General features: G+C 58.5%; 2 protein-coding genes and 1 long non-coding RNA gene across 11 annotated transcripts in view; 2 read left to right on the plus strand and 1 right to left on the minus strand.

The window, feature by feature from the left end:
- Nucleotides 1-8,202, plus strand: part of DLG4 (discs large MAGUK scaffold protein 4) — a 22,759-nt gene extending 14,557 nt beyond the window's left edge. For 6 of the 8 annotated variants that reach the window (XM_072821375.1, XM_072821376.1, XM_072821377.1 and 3 more), the window contains 12 exons: nt 1,790-2,085; nt 2,205-2,307; nt 2,448-2,562; nt 3,851-4,027; nt 4,166-4,202; nt 4,290-4,317; nt 4,445-4,492; nt 4,589-4,690; nt 4,910-5,082; nt 5,979-6,088; nt 6,638-6,729; nt 6,827-8,202. In XM_072821375.1, coding sequence (XP_072677476.1) covers nt 1,790-2,085; nt 2,205-2,307; nt 2,448-2,562; nt 3,851-4,027; nt 4,166-4,202; nt 4,290-4,317; nt 4,445-4,492; nt 4,589-4,690; nt 4,910-5,082; nt 5,979-6,088; nt 6,638-6,729; nt 6,827-6,933 — 1,388 coding nt within the window. In that variant the 3' untranslated portion in view covers nt 6,934-8,202. Of the gene's footprint in view, nt 1-292; nt 312-1,789; nt 2,086-2,204; nt 2,308-2,447; nt 2,563-3,850; nt 4,028-4,165; nt 4,203-4,289; nt 4,318-4,444; nt 4,493-4,588; nt 4,691-4,909; nt 5,083-5,978; nt 6,089-6,637; nt 6,730-6,826 lie in introns of those variants that run through there. The other 2 variants (XM_072821381.1, XR_012028428.1) reach the window with 2 other exon arrangements.
- Nucleotides 7,708-14,428, minus strand: LOC140630730 (uncharacterized). Of its 2 annotated transcripts, XR_012028442.1 has the most exons (3): nt 11,123-14,428; nt 10,158-10,307; nt 7,708-9,828 (listed from the first exon to the last, which is right to left on the minus strand). It is a non-coding gene; the product is annotated as an uncharacterized lncRNA (long non-coding RNA). The 2 variants fall into 2 exon arrangements; XR_012028441.1 differs by having other exon boundaries at nt 10,158-14,428.
- Nucleotides 12,993-16,607, plus strand: ASGR1 (asialoglycoprotein receptor 1). The gene is made up of 9 exons (XM_072821421.1): nt 12,993-13,223; nt 13,430-13,519; nt 14,506-14,622; nt 14,727-14,822; nt 14,902-14,973; nt 15,077-15,163; nt 15,266-15,417; nt 15,519-15,625; nt 15,770-16,607. Exons 2-9 carry the CDS (start codon nt 13,453-13,455, stop codon nt 15,924-15,926), a joined length of 855 nt encoding a protein of 284 aa, XP_072677522.1. The 5' UTR covers nt 12,993-13,223; nt 13,430-13,452; the 3' UTR covers nt 15,927-16,607.
- The last annotated feature ends 318 nt before the right edge of the window (nt 16,608-16,925 follow it).

The following is a 16,925-nucleotide window of genomic DNA, read 5'->3' on the forward strand; positions in this document are numbered from 1 at the left end:
ACATGAAAAGTAGTTGTCCTACCAAGAGGATCCTTGGCTCCTTGGAGAAGGGGCCAATTCTCAATCTTGGGCCAGAAATGTATGAGATGAGCTTGTAACTTTTTTTTTTATGTCAGAAAGTGATGGAGATACTCAAGATTGCTAGGTTGTGTTAATAACACAGGATGGGCTCCTACTGGCTCTTCCATCAAAACATTCAATATGTGAAAGTCTGTGAGATCATAATGATGTGTAAGAATAATTGGGTGTGCTTGGAGGATGCTAGGAGACCCATTCATTCTGATACCTGGCAAACACAGAGAAAGAGTGAGGTATTTATGTTCCCTTTCCTATACAAATGACACCTCAGAATTACCAAATTATTGATGTAGCGAAGTTTTTTTTTTTTTTTTTTTTTTTTTTTTTTTTTTTTTTTTTTTTAAGATCTTATTTACTTATTCAGGAGAGACACAGAGAGAGGCAGAGACAGGAGAAGCAGGCTCCATGCAAGGAGCCCGATACGGGACTCGATCTTGGGACTCCGGGATCATGCCCTGAGCTGAAGGCAGACGCTTAACCACTGAGCCACCCAGGCATCCTGCAAAGTTCTTTAAAAAAAAAAATTTTTTTTAAAGAAGATTTTACTTATTTATTCATGAGAGACCCACAGAGAGAGGCAGAGTCACAGGCAGAAGGAGAAGCAGGCTCCTTGAGGGGAACCTGATGTGGGACTCTATCCCAGGACCCTGGGATCATGACCTGAACCGAAGGCAGACGTTCAACCACCGAGCCATCCAGGAGTCCCTAAAAACACTTTTATTTATTTATTTATTTATTTATTTATTTATTTATTTATTTATTTATTTATTGTAGACTCTACACCCAACATGAGGCTTGTACTCAACCCCTAGATCAAGAGTTGTATGCTCTACCAATTGAGCCAGCCAATTGCCCCAAGGGAAGGTTCTTTTTTTATAGAATAATTCCTACCGATAAGTGCTTCTACCTCCAAAACAAAAGTAGAATACCCTATTTTGCAATCCCCAATGAACTATCTGAACCAGGTAGTGGTCCTCAGTGGCCGCTAAAGCTCTTGGGTGAAAGGCTGGGGTGGGGGGATCGGCTGGCCACCTCTGAACCTGCCAGGTAGTTTCACCTAAGATCACCAGATAGTCTTGTCTCCTGTTGCACAGCTGTCCATTTCTACTGGGTTGTCGATGAAGTATTTGTGCCTCTGAAAAATTGAGCTTGAGTCTGACAAAGTCTCCAGAACGAATTACCAGTTTACTGGAAAAACAGAGCAGAGGCACATGTTAACACCATCGAAGATGCAAGCAGTCATTTCCCCATTAGAATCAGCCTAATAGAAAATGGGAAATTCTGTTAGACAGATGACCTAGTTTTCCCAACCAACGGATGGCCAACAGAAGGAAGAGAGAGAGAGAGACAGAGAGAAAGAGGGAGGGAGGAATTTTATAGATTAAGAGATTTGAGAAACAGCACCCAAAAGAAAACTCCCAAAGTCCTGAAGCCTGATATTCATATTCCCCTTGACTTGAGCACCCCAGGCACACCGAGGATATGTGACCTTCAAATCGGTGACCCCCTGGGAGAACCAGCCCCTGATATGGCCTGTGAATCCTGCCCCCCACCATTGCTGGGATGTGATGCCCCCTTCACCCACCCCACTCTCCTGTCTGAGCCCACTCTCCTGATTCCCTCCTGGTTCCCTAGGGAGAAGGTGGGGTGGTGGGTGCTTTCCTTCTCGAAGTTCGATCTTACCCCTTCTCCCACGTCTTCCTCTCTCCAGCTTATTCCCAGCACCTGGACAACGAGATCAGTCACAGCAGTTACCTGGGGACTGACTACCCCACAGCCATGACCCCCACTTCCCCTCGGCGTTACTCCCCGGTGGCCAAGGACCTGCTGGGGGAGGAAGACATTCCCCGGGAACCGAGGCGGATCGTGATCCACCGGGGCTCTACGGGCCTGGGTTTCAACATTGTGGGTGGCGAGGACGGTGAGGGCATCTTCATCTCCTTTATCCTGGCCGGTGGCCCTGCAGACCTCAGCGGGGAGCTGCGGAAGGGCGACCAGATCCTCTCGGTGAGGGAAGGCCTGCCCCTGCCCCCTCACCACTGGGCACCCCCCCCCCCCGCCCCCTGGGGCAGAGCGCAGAGCTCTGGGGCCCAGCTCTGACAACCTGGCCTCTCCCTTGTCTCTAGGTGAATGGCGTGGACCTCCGCAGTGCCAGCCACGAGCAGGCTGCCATCGCCTTGAAGAACGCGGGTCAGACAGTCACCATCATTGCCCAGTATAAACCAGAAGGTACCAGGCCTGAAGCGCCCCAGCCTGCGGCTAAGCTGGTCTTCGGGGTGCCAGCCCCTTGGCTTGTGGCTTCTGCCAGGCCCAGTAAGGGTGGCAGGAAGGCCAGGGCCGCAGCTCAGGAACCTTCTGGTCCCTTCTAGAGTACAGCCGATTCGAGGCCAAGATCCATGACCTCCGGGAGCAGCTCATGAACAGTAGCCTCGGCTCAGGAACCGCCTCCCTGCGGAGCAATCCCAAAAGGGGTTTCTACATCAGGTTGGGGTGCTTCCGGGCCAGGCTTGACTTTGTTCTCTGCCCCCTGCCGCTGCCCCCCAGATCTTCTCCTCACCCCTGCCTACCTCCCACTACCAGCTGGGCCTGATGCTCTGCTGCTGGCCATGGGCTCGGCCGCATAGGTTAGGGACCTTAGATACTCTGTATCAGCCGGAAGGGGGCCTCTGGGCTGAGTTCCCCTGCTGCCGTCTGGCCCTTGGTCACCCCTACGTTTCCCCCTGAGACCTCCACAATCTGGTGACATGCAGGTCACTGGCCGGCAGGGCAAGGGCCTCTAGGCTGGGTGGACTGTGGCCTGCGTGAGCACCTCCCTGGGGGTGGCCCAGGGGAGCGGGGTGCCTGGTGTCGTGGGCGCCATGGCTTCTGCCTCCCCAGCCTCCCCTGCCGGGGCTCTGCTGCTGTCCTCAGAACTGTCGCCTCACCTCTTCCCCAAGGCCCAGACCCGCACTGCTGGCCATCTGCTTTCTGGGCACGTTCCCCCGGGATGTCCCACAGGCATCTTAGCTCTATGTGTCCTGAGTGGGGGCTCACTGCTTTCTCCCATGTTCTGGAGCTCTGTCTTGCTGCTCCAGCTTTCTCCCTCACTAACTGGTGCCGTTAACTGGCGCCCATCCGCCCAGACTCCTGCCTCCAGGGGGCCTGGCTTGGCCCTGCCCTGCCTGCTGAGCTCCGGTGCGCCCCCCCACCCCCCCCCCCACGCCGCCGCCCTGTCCTCGGTTGGTCTGTTCTGGCTTCCGGGTGTCTCCAGGCCGTCCCAGAGCGCCTCCCCTTTCACCTTGTTGCTGTGCTCCGCGTCTTGGCTGCCTCAGTGGTCCTTCCTTCCCCTGGCCTGACCCCAGGGGTCGTGGTAGGCTGATAGGAATTCGATACTGGTGGGGCTGATCAGGGATAGCACAGTGGTCCTTTTCTTTCTTAGGACCTTGTGCCGATTCCGGGTTACCTCTGGTTGTCCTGTGCATGCGTGCTGCACACTGCTTCCATGGGAGGGTGGTGTTCCAGATTGTTCTCTAGGAATTGCACTGAGTCCGTAGTGGCTCTGGTCCCTGACACAGTGTGGACTGAGTGGCAGATTGTATTGAGTGTGCCTCAATAGTAGAGCTTTCGGTCCTCCCAGGTTTTGAGTTCCTTGGAGTCCGCGGCCCCTGTGGGCAGGCTGTCAGCCGCTGTGCTTGGCTGTAGCCCCCTGGTCTGGAACCCCAGGCGGGTCTAGGGGTGCGGGGCGCAGGGGTGGCCTCGACCCACCTCTGATGGATGGCTGCCTGCCCCCCAGGGCCCTGTTTGATTACGACAAGACCAAGGACTGCGGCTTCCTGAGCCAGGCCCTGAGCTTCCGCTTTGGGGACGTGCTGCACGTCATCGATGCCAGCGATGAAGAGTGGTGGCAGGCGCGGCGGGTCCACTCTGACAGTGAGACGGATGACATCGGCTTCATCCCCAGCAAACGGCGGTGAGGCTCCCAGGCCCACAGCCTTCCTGCCACAGGCACTCAAGGCCCAGAGGTCCCCGGGTGGGCAGCCCCAGGACCTCCTGGGAGGGAGGGTGCCCGGCATCTCCCTACCCGCCTATCCCTCCATGTTCCCCACAGGGTTGAACGACGGGAGTGGTCAAGGTTAAAGGCCAAGGTAGGTGCCGGGAGTGAGCTTGGTGGGGAGGGGAGGGGCGGGGCGGGTGGGACTCCACCAACCACGTGGTCTGCTCTTTCTCCGTAGGATTGGGGCTCCAGCTCTGGATCACAGGGTAGGTAGGGTCCACTCGGTACCCCGGGGTGAGGGAGCCCTGAGTCTCTCTTGATAGCGTCAGGAAGGCGGCAGGGGGTCCTGAGTCCCATCTCCGAGCCCCTCGCAGACGCCCTGCCTCCCACTAGGTCGAGAAGACTCCGTTCTGAGCTATGAGACAGTGACTCAGATGGAAGGTGAGTCCTGGCCCCTGCTGCGCCCCGGCCCTGTCCCTGCTGCACCCCTGCCGCACTCTGCCCAGCCGTCCACCTGAGCTGGCTTTCTGTCCCCAGTTCACTATGCTCGCCCCATCATCATCCTTGGGCCCACCAAGGACCGAGCCAACGATGACCTTCTCTCCGAGTTCCCCGACAAGTTCGGATCCTGTGTTCCCCGTGAGTGTGGGTGGGGCCCCTGGGGCGAGGCAGGGAGGTGGCAGTGGGGCCCATGGGGGGGGGTCTCAGGCAGTGGGCCCGCAGGCGTTGGGGTGTAGGAGGACACAAGGGTCTTCAGAGGAGGGGGGCCCTGACGGGCACCGCCAGCCCTTGCAGTACTGGTCTCCCTAGATGAGGGTTGGTGGTTAGATCTTGGGGGGGTGGGGGACTTCCTGGCAGATACAACTCGACCCAAGCGGGAGTACGAGATAGACGGCCGGGACTACCACTTCGTGTCCTCCCGGGAGAAGATGGAGAAGGACATCCAGGCGCACAAGTTCATCGAGGCGGGCCAGTACAATAGCCACCTGTATGGGACGAGCGTCCAGTCCGTGCGGGAGGTGGCCGAGCAGGTAAGGCCCTGTGGGCAGCTGGCCCCTTCCCCTCCCTCTCCCCACCCCATGGCCTTCCCCAGCTCTCTCTAACTCTCTTTCTCTGTCTCTCTCCCCACTGGGTCTCCACTCCCTCCGCCTTTTCCTCCTCCTCTGGGGCAACTCTGGCTGCCTGCTCCCCCCACCTGCTTCCCTGGCTGCTCCCCGACCTGCTCCCCTGCCTCCCTCTCTCCCTCGCTTGTTTCCTGACCCCAAACTCACGCCACCATCTGTGCCCTCTCCTCCCCTTCCCTGTGCTTTGCCCCACTTCTCATCTCTTCCTGTGGTCTTGCCCGTGGGGCCTTGGCCTCTCCGATGTGGACCCTCCCTCTGCCCTGCTCCCTTGTGGCCCCTGGCCCTTGCCTCTCCCGGGGTCTCTGCCCCCCGTCCTGCTCCTCCTTTCCCCCCCGCTGCCCCCAACTCCTGCCTTCTCACCCCCTGTGGCTCCCTTCTCCATCTGCCTCTCCTCCCTCCCACCTGTCTCTCCTTGTTTCTTCCATCTGTCTGTCCTCTGTCTGTCCCCCCATCCTACTTCCTTTCTTCTGCTGCCCTCCACACCCCCACCCTGCATGCTGCCCCACCTTTTGGGTCCCCTTCCTACCTGCCCCTCACCCCTCCTCCTGTGCTGGGTTCTTCCTCTGCTCTGTCCATCCCTTCCTTTATCTCTCTGTCTTTCACTCCCTCTGTCCACAACCCCTCCCACCTTAACTCTCTGCCCCCGTGTCTGTTGACATCCGTGTCACCTCCCTTTTGGCCAACCTCCCATCCCCCACCTTTCCACGTCCCATGTCCCATGTCCCGTGTCCTGCCTGGCACCTCTATCTGTCCTGCCCGCCCCCCCCCTGCCGGTCCCCTCCGCCCACCCCGCCCATCCCCAGGGGAAGCACTGCATCCTCGATGTCTCGGCCAATGCCGTGCGGCGGCTGCAGGCGGCCCACCTGCACCCTATCGCCATCTTCATCCGCCCCCGCTCCCTGGAGAATGTGCTGTGAGTATGGTCCCTGGGGGAGGCCTCCCCTCTGCCCCCACCCCCTGCATCTGTGGCCCCGGGCCTCAGAGGGCCTCTGGTGACTTCTCCCCTGGCCCTGGATGGGGATCTGCACGAGAGCTGGAACCCAGAGGGTGCAAGGCCCGCCAGGCCTTTCCCTTGCTCTTCAGCCTCAGGGAGAGACTGGGCAGGACTGCCTATCCCAGCAGCCCCCAGGGGGTACACCTGCCAGGGCCTACACCTGCCAGGGTGAGCCAGGGCCTTCCAGGCTAGGCTGTCAGGGGTTAGAGTCCCAGTGCCATCACTGGGGCTGAAGGCCAGAAGGATGAGGCTCTGGAGAGGTCCAGAGTGGCCACACCTGGCTGGGGTGGGTCCTGGAGTGGGTGTGTGTGGAGGAGTCAGTGCGGCCCAAGAGGATCCTGGGAATCGTGTATTTTGCTCTGTGCTCCAAACAAGAACCTGCTGGTGGCCACTTGACATCCCTGGATGAAGGAGGTAAAAGGCAGGTGGGACCTGTGCTCAGGGCTGCATCTGTCTCGCTGTCCACAGAGAGATTAACAAGCGGATCACAGAGGAGCAAGCTCGCAAAGCCTTCGACAGAGCCACCAAGCTGGAGCAGGAATTCACAGAGTGCTTCTCAGGTGAGGCCCGTGGGGTGGACAGATTGGAAGAAGGCTTCCCTGGGTGGGTGCCCCACTGTTGGCTGGGGTCTGGCCTCACTCCCTGCTCCACCCCCAGCCATCGTGGAGGGCGACAGCTTTGAGGAGATCTATCACAAGGTGAAGCGTGTCATCGAGGACCTCTCAGGCCCCTACATCTGGGTCCCGGCCCGAGAGAGACTCTGACTCCTCCCCTGCCGTGGCCTGGACTCGCCCCGCCTCCGTCCCGCGGGCCCCCTTGGTCTGGACTGAATTGCCCAAGCCCTCCGCGCCCCCTAGCCTCCCTCCCGTCCCTTCTTATTTATTTCCTTTCTCACTGGATCCAGCCCTGGAGGGGGGACACTCCCCTGCATGTATCCCCGCACCCCAGGAACCTGGGGTCTGGGGGGGAGCCGGGCTCCTGGTCCCAAGCCCGTGCTCCTGAGGACCCTAGCCCTTGCCCGCCCCCAATGCACACATGAGCCCATCGGGGGCCACCTGCCCTCCCCCACCTCCTCCCACACACATTCCAGAAGTCAGGGCCCCCTCAAGGAGCACCCCGCTGCAGGGACGCAGGGCACAGGCCTCCTCTGTCTCCTGAGGCCAGGCCTGGGTCCCCCCTGCCCTTGTCATAACTCCCCAGGTCCCTTGGTTTAGCATTTATTTTTTTCCCATTTTTTTCTTCTCAAAGGTGGTTTTTTTGGGGGGATAAGTGGGGGACCCCGCTGTGGGCCCCCTGCCTTCCACGTGCCCCCCACCTTTTTTCTTTGCCGGTTTGCATGAATGGAAGGTCTAATTGTGGCTTTTTTTTCCTGGGATTCTTTTCTTTTCTTTTTTCTTTTTTTCCTTTTTTTTTTTTTTTTTTCTTTTTGGGGAAAGGGGAGGGTTGGGTCTAGGGAGTGGGAGCGTGGGAGGGAGGGTGGGGGGCAGGGGTCGGGGGTTGTGCGTCTGGGAGCCAGGGGAAGACTGGAAATGCTGCCGCCTTCTGCAATTTATTTATTTTTTTCTTTTGAGAGAGTGAAAGGAAGAGACAGATACTTGAAACCTGGTGTGTGGCCTGGTTATTTGGGACCTGGGTATAGAGGGAGACAGGGTGGGAGTGTAGGGATGACTCTTGTAGTCAGATCCTTCTTCACACCAGCCCAGAGAGGGGAGGATGGCTTACAGGGGGTCTTGGAAGGACCCTGAAACCAGGGACTCCAAGTTGGTAGTGAAGTGTGGGCCTGGGATGAGCTGGACACGCCGTCGTCCAAAGTCACTGACAGACCTGGAAAGAGGCTGGACTGGCATATGTCCCTACAAACTTAGCCCAGCCCTGATCACTCCTCTGGGCCGCCTGGGTCCTGTTGGGCAGCATGACACTCCCTAAGGGAAAATAGAGAGGAAACTCTCGGTTCAGGTTCATAGACTTGCGGACAGAGCTGGGCTCTGGCAGTGATGTTTACAGAGATTTGCTGGTAAGAAATGCTGTGGAAATATTTTTTTGTGGGATTCCTTTATACCCCATCTCTATAGAGAGATTCAAAGCAGCTTTGCCACTAACCAGGGTAGGAAAATGGAACCTCGATATATTAAAAAAAAAAAAAAGGCAAAAACATCTGCAGTAGCTAGAAGGGGAAATAGGATCTCTGAGCCTCCTGGTAGACAGGGCAAAAAGGGAAGCAGCCCATCATGTAGTTCATTGTTAGAAAGGAGATCAAAAAACTCTGGTTCTTTCAGGGAGTCAGATTTTCCTGACCCCAAGCCTTGCTGATGCTTCTCAGATGCTGTTATGTAGAATATTGGTTCTTGGCTTTTCTTCTGCCACTGTTCGTGCACTTGACAGGCTCCCTTCCGCCAGAAAGGCCTCAGCTGCAGCAATCAATGAGCCATTGCTGGCACTACCCCATTCTTCCTCTGATTTAGGGGCCCCAAGGTGTGTGGGGGGGGAGGCTGAGGTGGAGGGTACAGACTTGAGATGGTTAAGCCCCAAACAGTGCAGAAGGGCAGTTTCTGTTGCCCCAGGTTAACAGAGAGTTGAATGCAAAAGATTCCCTCCACTGCCCCCACGGAGCAGCAGTTCTGGGGAGGGTGGGATTGGCCCAACCTAAGCGGGTACAGATCTCTAGCCGCGTGTCACTTAAACCAGCGGTCCTCTTTGGATTGTCCCTACAAACTTCTGTGCAGGCTCTAGACAAAAGAACCCAGCCAACTGAATCCTGGGGGGTCTACATTTCGGGAAACCTCCAAGGTGACTCTGATGTCTTGCTGGGTGCAGAAGCACTGCTTCCAAGGATGGCTTTTCCCCCCCCCCCACATAATCCTTCTTTTAGCTTGGTTCTGCGTAGGAGCAGATGGTTTGAGGCTATGCTGGTGTTTTCTGCCATCGGCCAGAGGGAGGAATCTGTGAGCTGAGGAAGGTGTGTGCAGGTAACGTGCCTGGATCGAAGGGGTTAAGGAGAGTTCACTGAGAAGGGGCAGAGTCACCTCATTCTGCATGCATCACTTTTTAGATTATGAAAGTAATACATGTACCTTATAAAAATTCAAATAAATATAGAAATACATATGGTTTAAAAAAAATTCCCTCCCCATCTCATTCCACACACTCCTCAGAGGGAAGCGCTTTGGCAGTTTGTGGTATGTTCTTCCAAATCTATAAAGAGCTCTTCCCTGGCCGGGTTCGGAGACTGAATGTTTGAGTGGTTAGGCGCACTGGATTCCCAGGCCGACTGGGGTTCAAACCCTGCCTCCTCTTCACTCCCGGCCATTTCTTTCAACAAATACTCATTTGGCTCTTCCTTGGTGCCAAGCAGTGTTTGAAATGCTGGGAGTGCAACATCCCGGCCCCCCAGGGGGCCCTGGGGTCCTTGCAGTGGGGAGTGCAGAGCCCAGGAAGTGAAGGGACGCGGGTCGGGTCAGGGAAAGGATGATGGCAGCGCAGCGCAGGGAAAGGGAAAGCGCCTTAGCTGGGTCAGACGGGTCGCTAGGGAGGCGTCTTCTCGGAGCAGCGCTGGGCTTGAGGCCTGCAGGGCGCCAAAGCCTGGGGCGTCCGGCGTGCCGGATGGACAGAGGAAGGGCAGATGGACAGAGGAAGGGCAACGTGGGAAGAAGCCGGTGATGCTGGAGGACAGAAGGGAAGGAGGTCACTGGGGTGGAGCGGGCGGCGGAGACGGAGACGGGAGAGGGTCAGAGAAGCGAGAGACTTGTGGGTTTGAGGGAGAGCGCCCGACACAGCTGGCAGGTGGGCGCCGCAGGTGGGCGCCGCGGGGCTGCCCTGCGCAGGGGGCGGAGGCGCGGCAGGGGGCGCTCGAGAGCCAGGCGGACGGCGCAGGGAGGTGAGGCCGGGCGGGGAGGAGAGGGGAGGGGTGGCCGGGCGCTGGGCTGGGGCTCAGAGCGCAAATTGGGCCAACCGCATCTCTAGGTCGGGGCTGCGAACAGTAACTGCTCACCTCGCTGGTCGTGGCGCACGCAAGGCCGCTGCGCACAGCCCTGCGCCCGCCAGCAGGTGGTCACCACCAGTGCCATTGCCGCCCGGTCTGTTCTTTAGTTAAATAAAACCTGGAAACGTGGCGTTTGAATTTTTTTTTCTAAACGTACACCTGTAAATAAAAGTGGGAAAGAGGAGTGGGCTGGGTCCTGGGTCCCAGAATCCTGGCTGTGCCAGCAGCGAGGAGCCAGGACGAGGAAGTTCTTGCCGAGCAGCCTCGGGTCTGGACACCCTTGAGTGGGCTCTGTGGGTTCTTGCTGGAAACCTCCTCCTTGCCGCCCCTGGAGACCCTCTTCCTTTGCAGGGGGCTCCCAGCACTGAGCCTCCAGCCCGTGCACCCCTCCCTTAACCCCTCCTGCTTCATCTCCACCCAGGCCCTGCTCAGCCTCTCCTGGATTTGAGGAGCTGTAGGTCACCCTGTCTGGAAAGTCAGCACTGAGCCTTCTGTTCCCCCCTCTGCCTGTTGTCCCGTCATTTCTTGGAGAGTCTTCTTGGGTGTCTGACTTTGCAGCCTGAGGGTGCAATGGGCTGTCTGGACCCTGGGGTGGTGGCAAGGGCGCAAGCCAGGCAGGCCCGTCCCAAGCTCAAGCTTGAAAGCCCTCTGAGAGGGGGTGGGCGAACCCGAGGGGGCTCAGCACCCAGGTCTTCTGCATGGGAAGGGAGGGGCTGTCTTAGCCAACACACCAGGTCCCCAGTTCTGCCCCAGGGGAGTTCCTAACCCCCCTCTGGGAGATGGGGAGACAGGTGCTCTGCTGTCCTGACCCCAGCCTTCCCCCTTCCCCACATTCGCAGGCTCCAGGGTGGGGAGGCTTACTGCACTCTCAGCTGTGCTGCTGGTGATGAGAACAGTACCCGAAGAGCCAGCAGGTGTTGAGAACCTAGTGTGTCCCAGGCCCAGCGCTAAGCGCTTTTCCCTCACTCTCTCACCTGACCTTGGCGGTGACTCCGGGCTGGCATGCAGTGCCCCCTCTGACGAAGGGCCAGGCGAGGTCAATCCCAAGCTTGAGTTTGAAAGCCCTCTGAGAGGGAGTGGGCAAACCCAAGGGAGCTCAGCACCCAGCTCAGCACCTATATGAAAGTAGGCTCCATGCCCAACAGGGGCTTGAACCCACGATGCTGAGATCAAGTCTTACACTCTACCGGCCAGGCGCCCTAAGATACATATTATCAAAGGAATAAGTGTAAGAGGTGGGTGAGTTCTCAGCATAAACACACCATCATTGGGGCATAGTTTCCTTTTTGGCTACTTTTTCATTTCTTAGGACTGTCTTTGGTATTTTGCAAGAGGCTTGCTTATAAGTTAGTGCCCCGATTGGTCAGTGTATCATGTGGTTCGTCTGGCTTTCTTCACATTGTTTTATCACCGAGGGCTCTCACTCTAAAGCTACTGGCTTTGGAGAGCATTTTTCAGCACAGCTCCACTTCCTGTTCCCTAATCAGTGGGTTTGGGGAACGCAGTTATGGATAAGAAAACAGATTTCAGAAACATCATATTTCAGTATATAACATGCAAACGGAGGAATGCAGAAATCCTGAGCGTGTGGTTTTCTGCAGTTTGGAGCATGTCCATGCAACTGGCATCCGGATCAAGATGTGCACATTTCTGTTCCCCAGAAGCCTTCTTGTGCTGCCTCCCAAGTCACTGTGTCTGCAAGAGTAAACCACTATTGGGCCCAAAGCAGCACAGGTTTATTTGCCCGAATAAACCAGATTGTGAGTGATGATATAAGGGAATGCTAAACCAACAGTCCAAAAGTCCCCAAAAGGACTGGCCACAGTCCCAGTGCGTACACAAAACAGGGGGCTTTTCAGGACACAGACGATGGGGGTGCGCCCGGGCCTTTCACGTGTCGTGCAAGGACTGTGTTCCAGAAGGTCTCATGACATATAGAACTCTCATGATAAAGTCTCGTTCTGTCATTGAAATAAATTACTGTAACGTAGGGTTTGCATGACTTGGCATTTGGGACGAGTGAACATCTTTAGGATTGCCCGATTTCTAACTTGGCAGGATTTGAATGCATACACTCCTGCCAGAATCCCCCGTGGGACTGTGAGGGTCTGTGCGTCAGCATCTTGGGGACCCCAGGGCCCCGCCATGGTGGTGGTATGGGATCCCTGGTTCTGGGTGTGGTTCTTCGTTCTGGTCCTGGGGCCAGGAGGATTACAGTCCAGTCCTCTCTCTGCTGCTTCCTTGCCTGTTATAACCCTGGGGAACGACTTGCCTGGGGGGCCGGTTTCCTCATCGGCCTCTGGAGTTCATGGATGACAAGTCCAGACACACAGCGGGAGCCGATGGGAGCCTGCTGGCACCAGTCCCGGCTTGGGTGGGAAAGACTTGCTTTCCTGTCTCTCCCCCCACCACCCCAGGCTGCTTGGAGGACTTTGCCCCCTGGGGGAGTGAAGCCAGCGAGCCCCAAGCTGGAGAGCCTGGCTGCAGAGCCTCCACAGGAAGGGGCCCAGGCTCAGATGCCAGGGTCAGAGCCGGGGTTGGGCAAGAGCAGAGCACAGGGCCCCCTGATCCTGGGCAGGGATATTTGGAAACACCAACAATTCTGGGAAATTTGATGGCAGGAAGTGAAAGGAGGGAGGGGCAGGAGGAAACAGCAGGGTGCACCCCAGGCCCGTCCTGGCCTGGCTCCCCATACCAGTGATGAGTGAGGTGACCAGCAGGGGGGCGAGGGGGAGGGGCCAAACCTGGAGAGTCCCCCTGGTGGGGGGGAAGCAGTGGTGACCCATCCCCCACTCCCACCCCACACACATCCCCTGAGTCCCAAATCCCTTTTCACCTCTATTTACTGTCCAAAGTCCCAGGCCCTGGGGATGCCAGGTTCTGAGTGTTGAGACACACGGACACACAGACACGCAGCTGCGCAGCGCTCAGGGCCCTCATATGGGCCCTACACCCTCCCCTCCCATCCTCCAGGGCTATCGGAGCACCCCAAGTCTCCAGGCTTCAGCCTCCTTTTTAGGCTACGATCTGCACAGCACTGAGGCATCCAGGAACTGACCTCAAGACCATCAGCAAGTAAAAGGGGAAGCAGAGGCAGGGGATGGGGTGGGCTGGGGGCCAGGCAGGAGTACTTCAGAGGACAAAGTTTGGATGTCAAGCCTGGGAGCGAACAGGGAACAGGAGAAAGGAAGTCTTCCTGTAGCCAGTGGTCACTTAGAGACCGACTGGACCTCCCACCCTGGCTCTGTTCAGCCCCAGCCCTAACCCCAACCTTGACCTAGGCCCGGGTCCAGCCAGCCCTACCATGACAAATGACTATCAGGATCTTCAGCATCTGGACAATGAGGACAATGACCATCACCTCAGACAAGGTAAGGGTTCCTTCCATTTCTGAAAGGTGAGCGTGATGGGACTGCCCCCTTGCCTCAGCCCCTGCTTCCTTCTGTGACCACCAGGTCCCTGGGTCTGCCCTGCGCACAAGAGGATGGTCTGAGCCGCCCCTCTTGGGGGAGGTGCCCTACGTGGGTTGTGGGCCTGAGTCCCTTTCTCTGGGGCAGGCGTCCTGGGACACTACGTGCCTCCTGACCCTGCCGTGTCACCCACTGCTCAGAGCTTGGGGAGGGTGAGGGTCCAGGGGCCCAGGAGTGACTCAGAGAGGTGAGGTCCCCCTCCTTTCCTCTAACACCTGATGTGAGTGTGTGTGAGCGTTAGTGCAGGGGGTCAAGGAGTCAGACTTCCGTGAGGAGGCCGAGGCACCAAGTATCCAGGAAGGAGGAGGCCTTCATCCAACAGAAACAAGCCCCCCTTCTCTCTCCCACCTGCGGGGGTGCTGTTGGGGCTGAGCAGGAGGGTCCTGAGGGATGGGCTGGTGGGGGGGGGAAGGGCTGCAGGGGAGGCCTCCCCAGGTGGGAGCACCTTGACGGTCTCCAGCTACTCCGTCTTCTCTCCCAGCACCCAGCCAGAGGAGGGGAATTCGTGGGGCGGGGGAGAAAGGAACCTCTTCCTCTTTCCCGCCTTTTGGTGGGGGGAGTGACCCCAGCCACCCCGACTCCCGCCCAGGCTCGGCCCTCAGCTCCGGGGAGGTCCAGCAGCTCCGGTGAACAGCGTGGCCGCTAGGTGTCAGCAACGGCCCAGGGCCTGGGTGGGCCGGGGCGGGTCCCGCTGGGCGCCCACCGCCAGCTGCCCTGCCCCTCAGGGTCTCCCACCCCAACCTTCCTCATCCCTGTGGTTCCTCCTGGGCCAGGAGGGGGAGCCTTAGCCCGCTCCCCCCCCACCCTCGCCACTCCCCCCCCTCCCGCCCCGGGGCCCCAGAGCCGCCCGTGTGTCCCAGGGATCCTCATACCCGGGCTTCTTGCAGTGCCACCCGCCCCCCAGCCACTCCTGCGGAGGCTCTGCTCGGGACCCTGCCTCCTCCTGCTGTCCCTGGGCCTCAGTGTCCTGCTGCTGGTGGTCGTCTGCGTCATCGGATCCCAGAGTGAGTGCCCTGGGGGGGCCTGGGGTGGCAAGGTGGGAGGGCTGGCTGCTGCGATGGCGCCTGCAGCCCCCTCGTTTTGCTCTCTGCAACTCTTTCCCGTCCAGACTCCAAACTGCGGGGGGAGCTGCAGGCTCTGAGGGAGACTTTCAGCAACTTCACGGCAAGCACCGAGGTCGAAGTCAAGGCTCTGAGTAGCCAGGGTGAGGGGGGCTTGGGGCTGGGGCTGAGGGGTGCGTGGGGCGCTAGGGATGTGGGGGCACTGAGCAAGTGTCTCCCCAGGAGGAAATGTGGGCAGAAAGATGAAATCCCTGGAGTCTCAGCTGGAGAAGCAGCAGAAGGATCTGAGTGAAGGTCAGTGGGCGTGTGTGCAGGGGCGGTGGGGTCCCTCAGGCCAAAGCGAGGGCCTGGCTGTGCCTGTGGCTGGTCCCCTATCCCCTGCCTTGGGTGCCCCCAGATCACTCGGACCTGCTGCTGCACGTGAAGCAGTTCGTGTCGGACCTGCGAAGCCTGAGCTGTCAGATCGCAGCGCTCCATGGCAATGGTGAGGAGGCGAGGCCCCGGGCGCCCACCCTGGCGCCCACCCTGGCTCCCACCTGCCCACGGGCGGCGCCTCAGCCTCCCCGCTCCCCCCCCCACCCCCCAGGCTCCACACTGACCTGCTGCCCCGTCAACTGGCTGGAGTACGAGGGCAGCTGCTACTGGTTCTCCCGCTCCGGGAAGTCCTGGCCCGAGGCGGACAAGTACTGCCAGCTGGAGAGCGCGCACCTGGTGGTCGTCAACTCCAGGGAGGAGCAGGTGAGCGCCCCAGGGCTCGTGGGGGCAGGTAAGAGGGGACTGGCGGTGCTGGGGTGCTGGCTGCTCCGGGGGGTGCCCACCACCCCATCCCCTCTCCCCAGAAGTTCATCCAGCACCACATGGGGCCTGTGAACACCTGGATGGGCCTCACGGACCAGAGTGGGCCCTGGAAGTGGGTGGACGGGACGGACTACGAGACCGGCTTCAAGTGAGTGTGCGCCCCCCCCCCCCCCGCGGTGCAAGTCCCAGCCCCGCGGGTCCCCACTCCCACCCCACCCCATCCCCACCCGGGGCGCCAGGGGGCGGGGGAGGCTTGGCCGGGGTGGAGGCGCACATCCACTGGTATCCGCAGGAACTGGAGGCCGGAGCAGCCAGACGACTGGTACGGGCACGGGCTCGGGGGCGGCGAGGACTGCGCGCACTTCACGGACGACGGCCGCTGGAACGACGACGTGTGCCAGAGGCCCTACCGCTGGGTGTGCGAGGCGGCGCGCGATCCCGCCACCTAGGGGCCTCCTCTCCCCTAATTTATTTCCACAGTGCCTCCCCCTGCCCCGTGATCCCCCCGCCCCTGTCCCGGGGAGGGGGGCCTCCTCCACCTCCTCTGGGATGGCTGATCCAGGATTTTAAGGGAAGGGGACAGGACGACGTCTGTGATTCGCAGACTCACGTTTGGAAGGGTGGGGAGATGGAATCCAATATCACTTGCCGCGGTTTGCAGGTGATGGTCCACGTTTTTTTAGAGTAAAAAACCCAGAAATATTCGAACGTGCCACTGTTGTCTGGTTATTGGGCGTTAGGAATCGGGAGTGGGCGGGTGGGAAGGAAGCCTGGGGCAGGCAGTGTGGCCTGGAGAGGAATGAGGGGGCTTTGGTACTTACAGGTGTGGGAGTTAGGGCTTCTGTTCTGGGTCTCCCCTGTAAAGGTGTCCTGGGACTGAGGACCAGTGCACCTGTGCAATCCCCCTAGGACCAGAATCACCCCAGGTGTCCAGGACTTCTAAAGCTTAGCATGGGGGCACCTGGGGGGCTCAGCAGTTGAGCATCTGCCTTCTGCTCAGGGCGTGACCCTGGGGTCCTGGGATCAAGTCCTGCATGGGGCTCCCTGCAAGGAGCCTGCTTGTCCCTCTCCCTGTGTCTCTGTCTCTGTGTTTCTCGTGAATAAAAAGATAAAATCTTTAAAAAAGAAAACTTTGCATGAAACTCATTGATGCCTGTCACATGCATTACAGTGGACAGAGGCAGTGTTCACAGGCAGGCAACAAATACAATGAATGTGAGGATGAGCCCATCACCGAGAACCACCAAACCTGAGAAGAAAGCCAGAAAACCAGAAGGTGGAAAAGAAGTCCCCAAATGAATAGAATCCACAACCCAGGAGGAACACAGGAACAAACAGATTAAGACTTTGCAGGCAGTTATGGGAGCATCAACAAATACTGAATGAACACAAAAGTAGAGACAAAAAGATCCATCAGCATATAAACATCTCACCATATTTCTGGATTA

This window comes from Canis lupus, chromosome 3 (genome assembly GCF_048164855.1).
Source record: "Canis lupus baileyi chromosome 3, mCanLup2.hap1, whole genome shotgun sequence".
NCBI classification, from domain to species: domain Eukaryota; kingdom Metazoa; phylum Chordata; class Mammalia; order Carnivora; family Canidae; genus Canis; species Canis lupus.

Coding starts and splice junctions, on each gene's coding strand:
- ASGR1 (XM_072821421.1), top strand. CDS start 13,453: ATGACAAATGACTATCAGGATCTTCAGCATCTGGACAATGAGGACAAT. Junction 14,623..14,726: donor CTGCGTCATCGGATCCCAGA/GTGAGTGCCCTG, acceptor TTTCCCGTCCAG/ACTCCAAACTGCGGGGGGAG. Junction 15,418..15,518: donor TCAACTCCAGGGAGGAGCAG/GTGAGCGCCCCA, acceptor CCCTCTCCCCAG/AAGTTCATCCAGCACCACAT.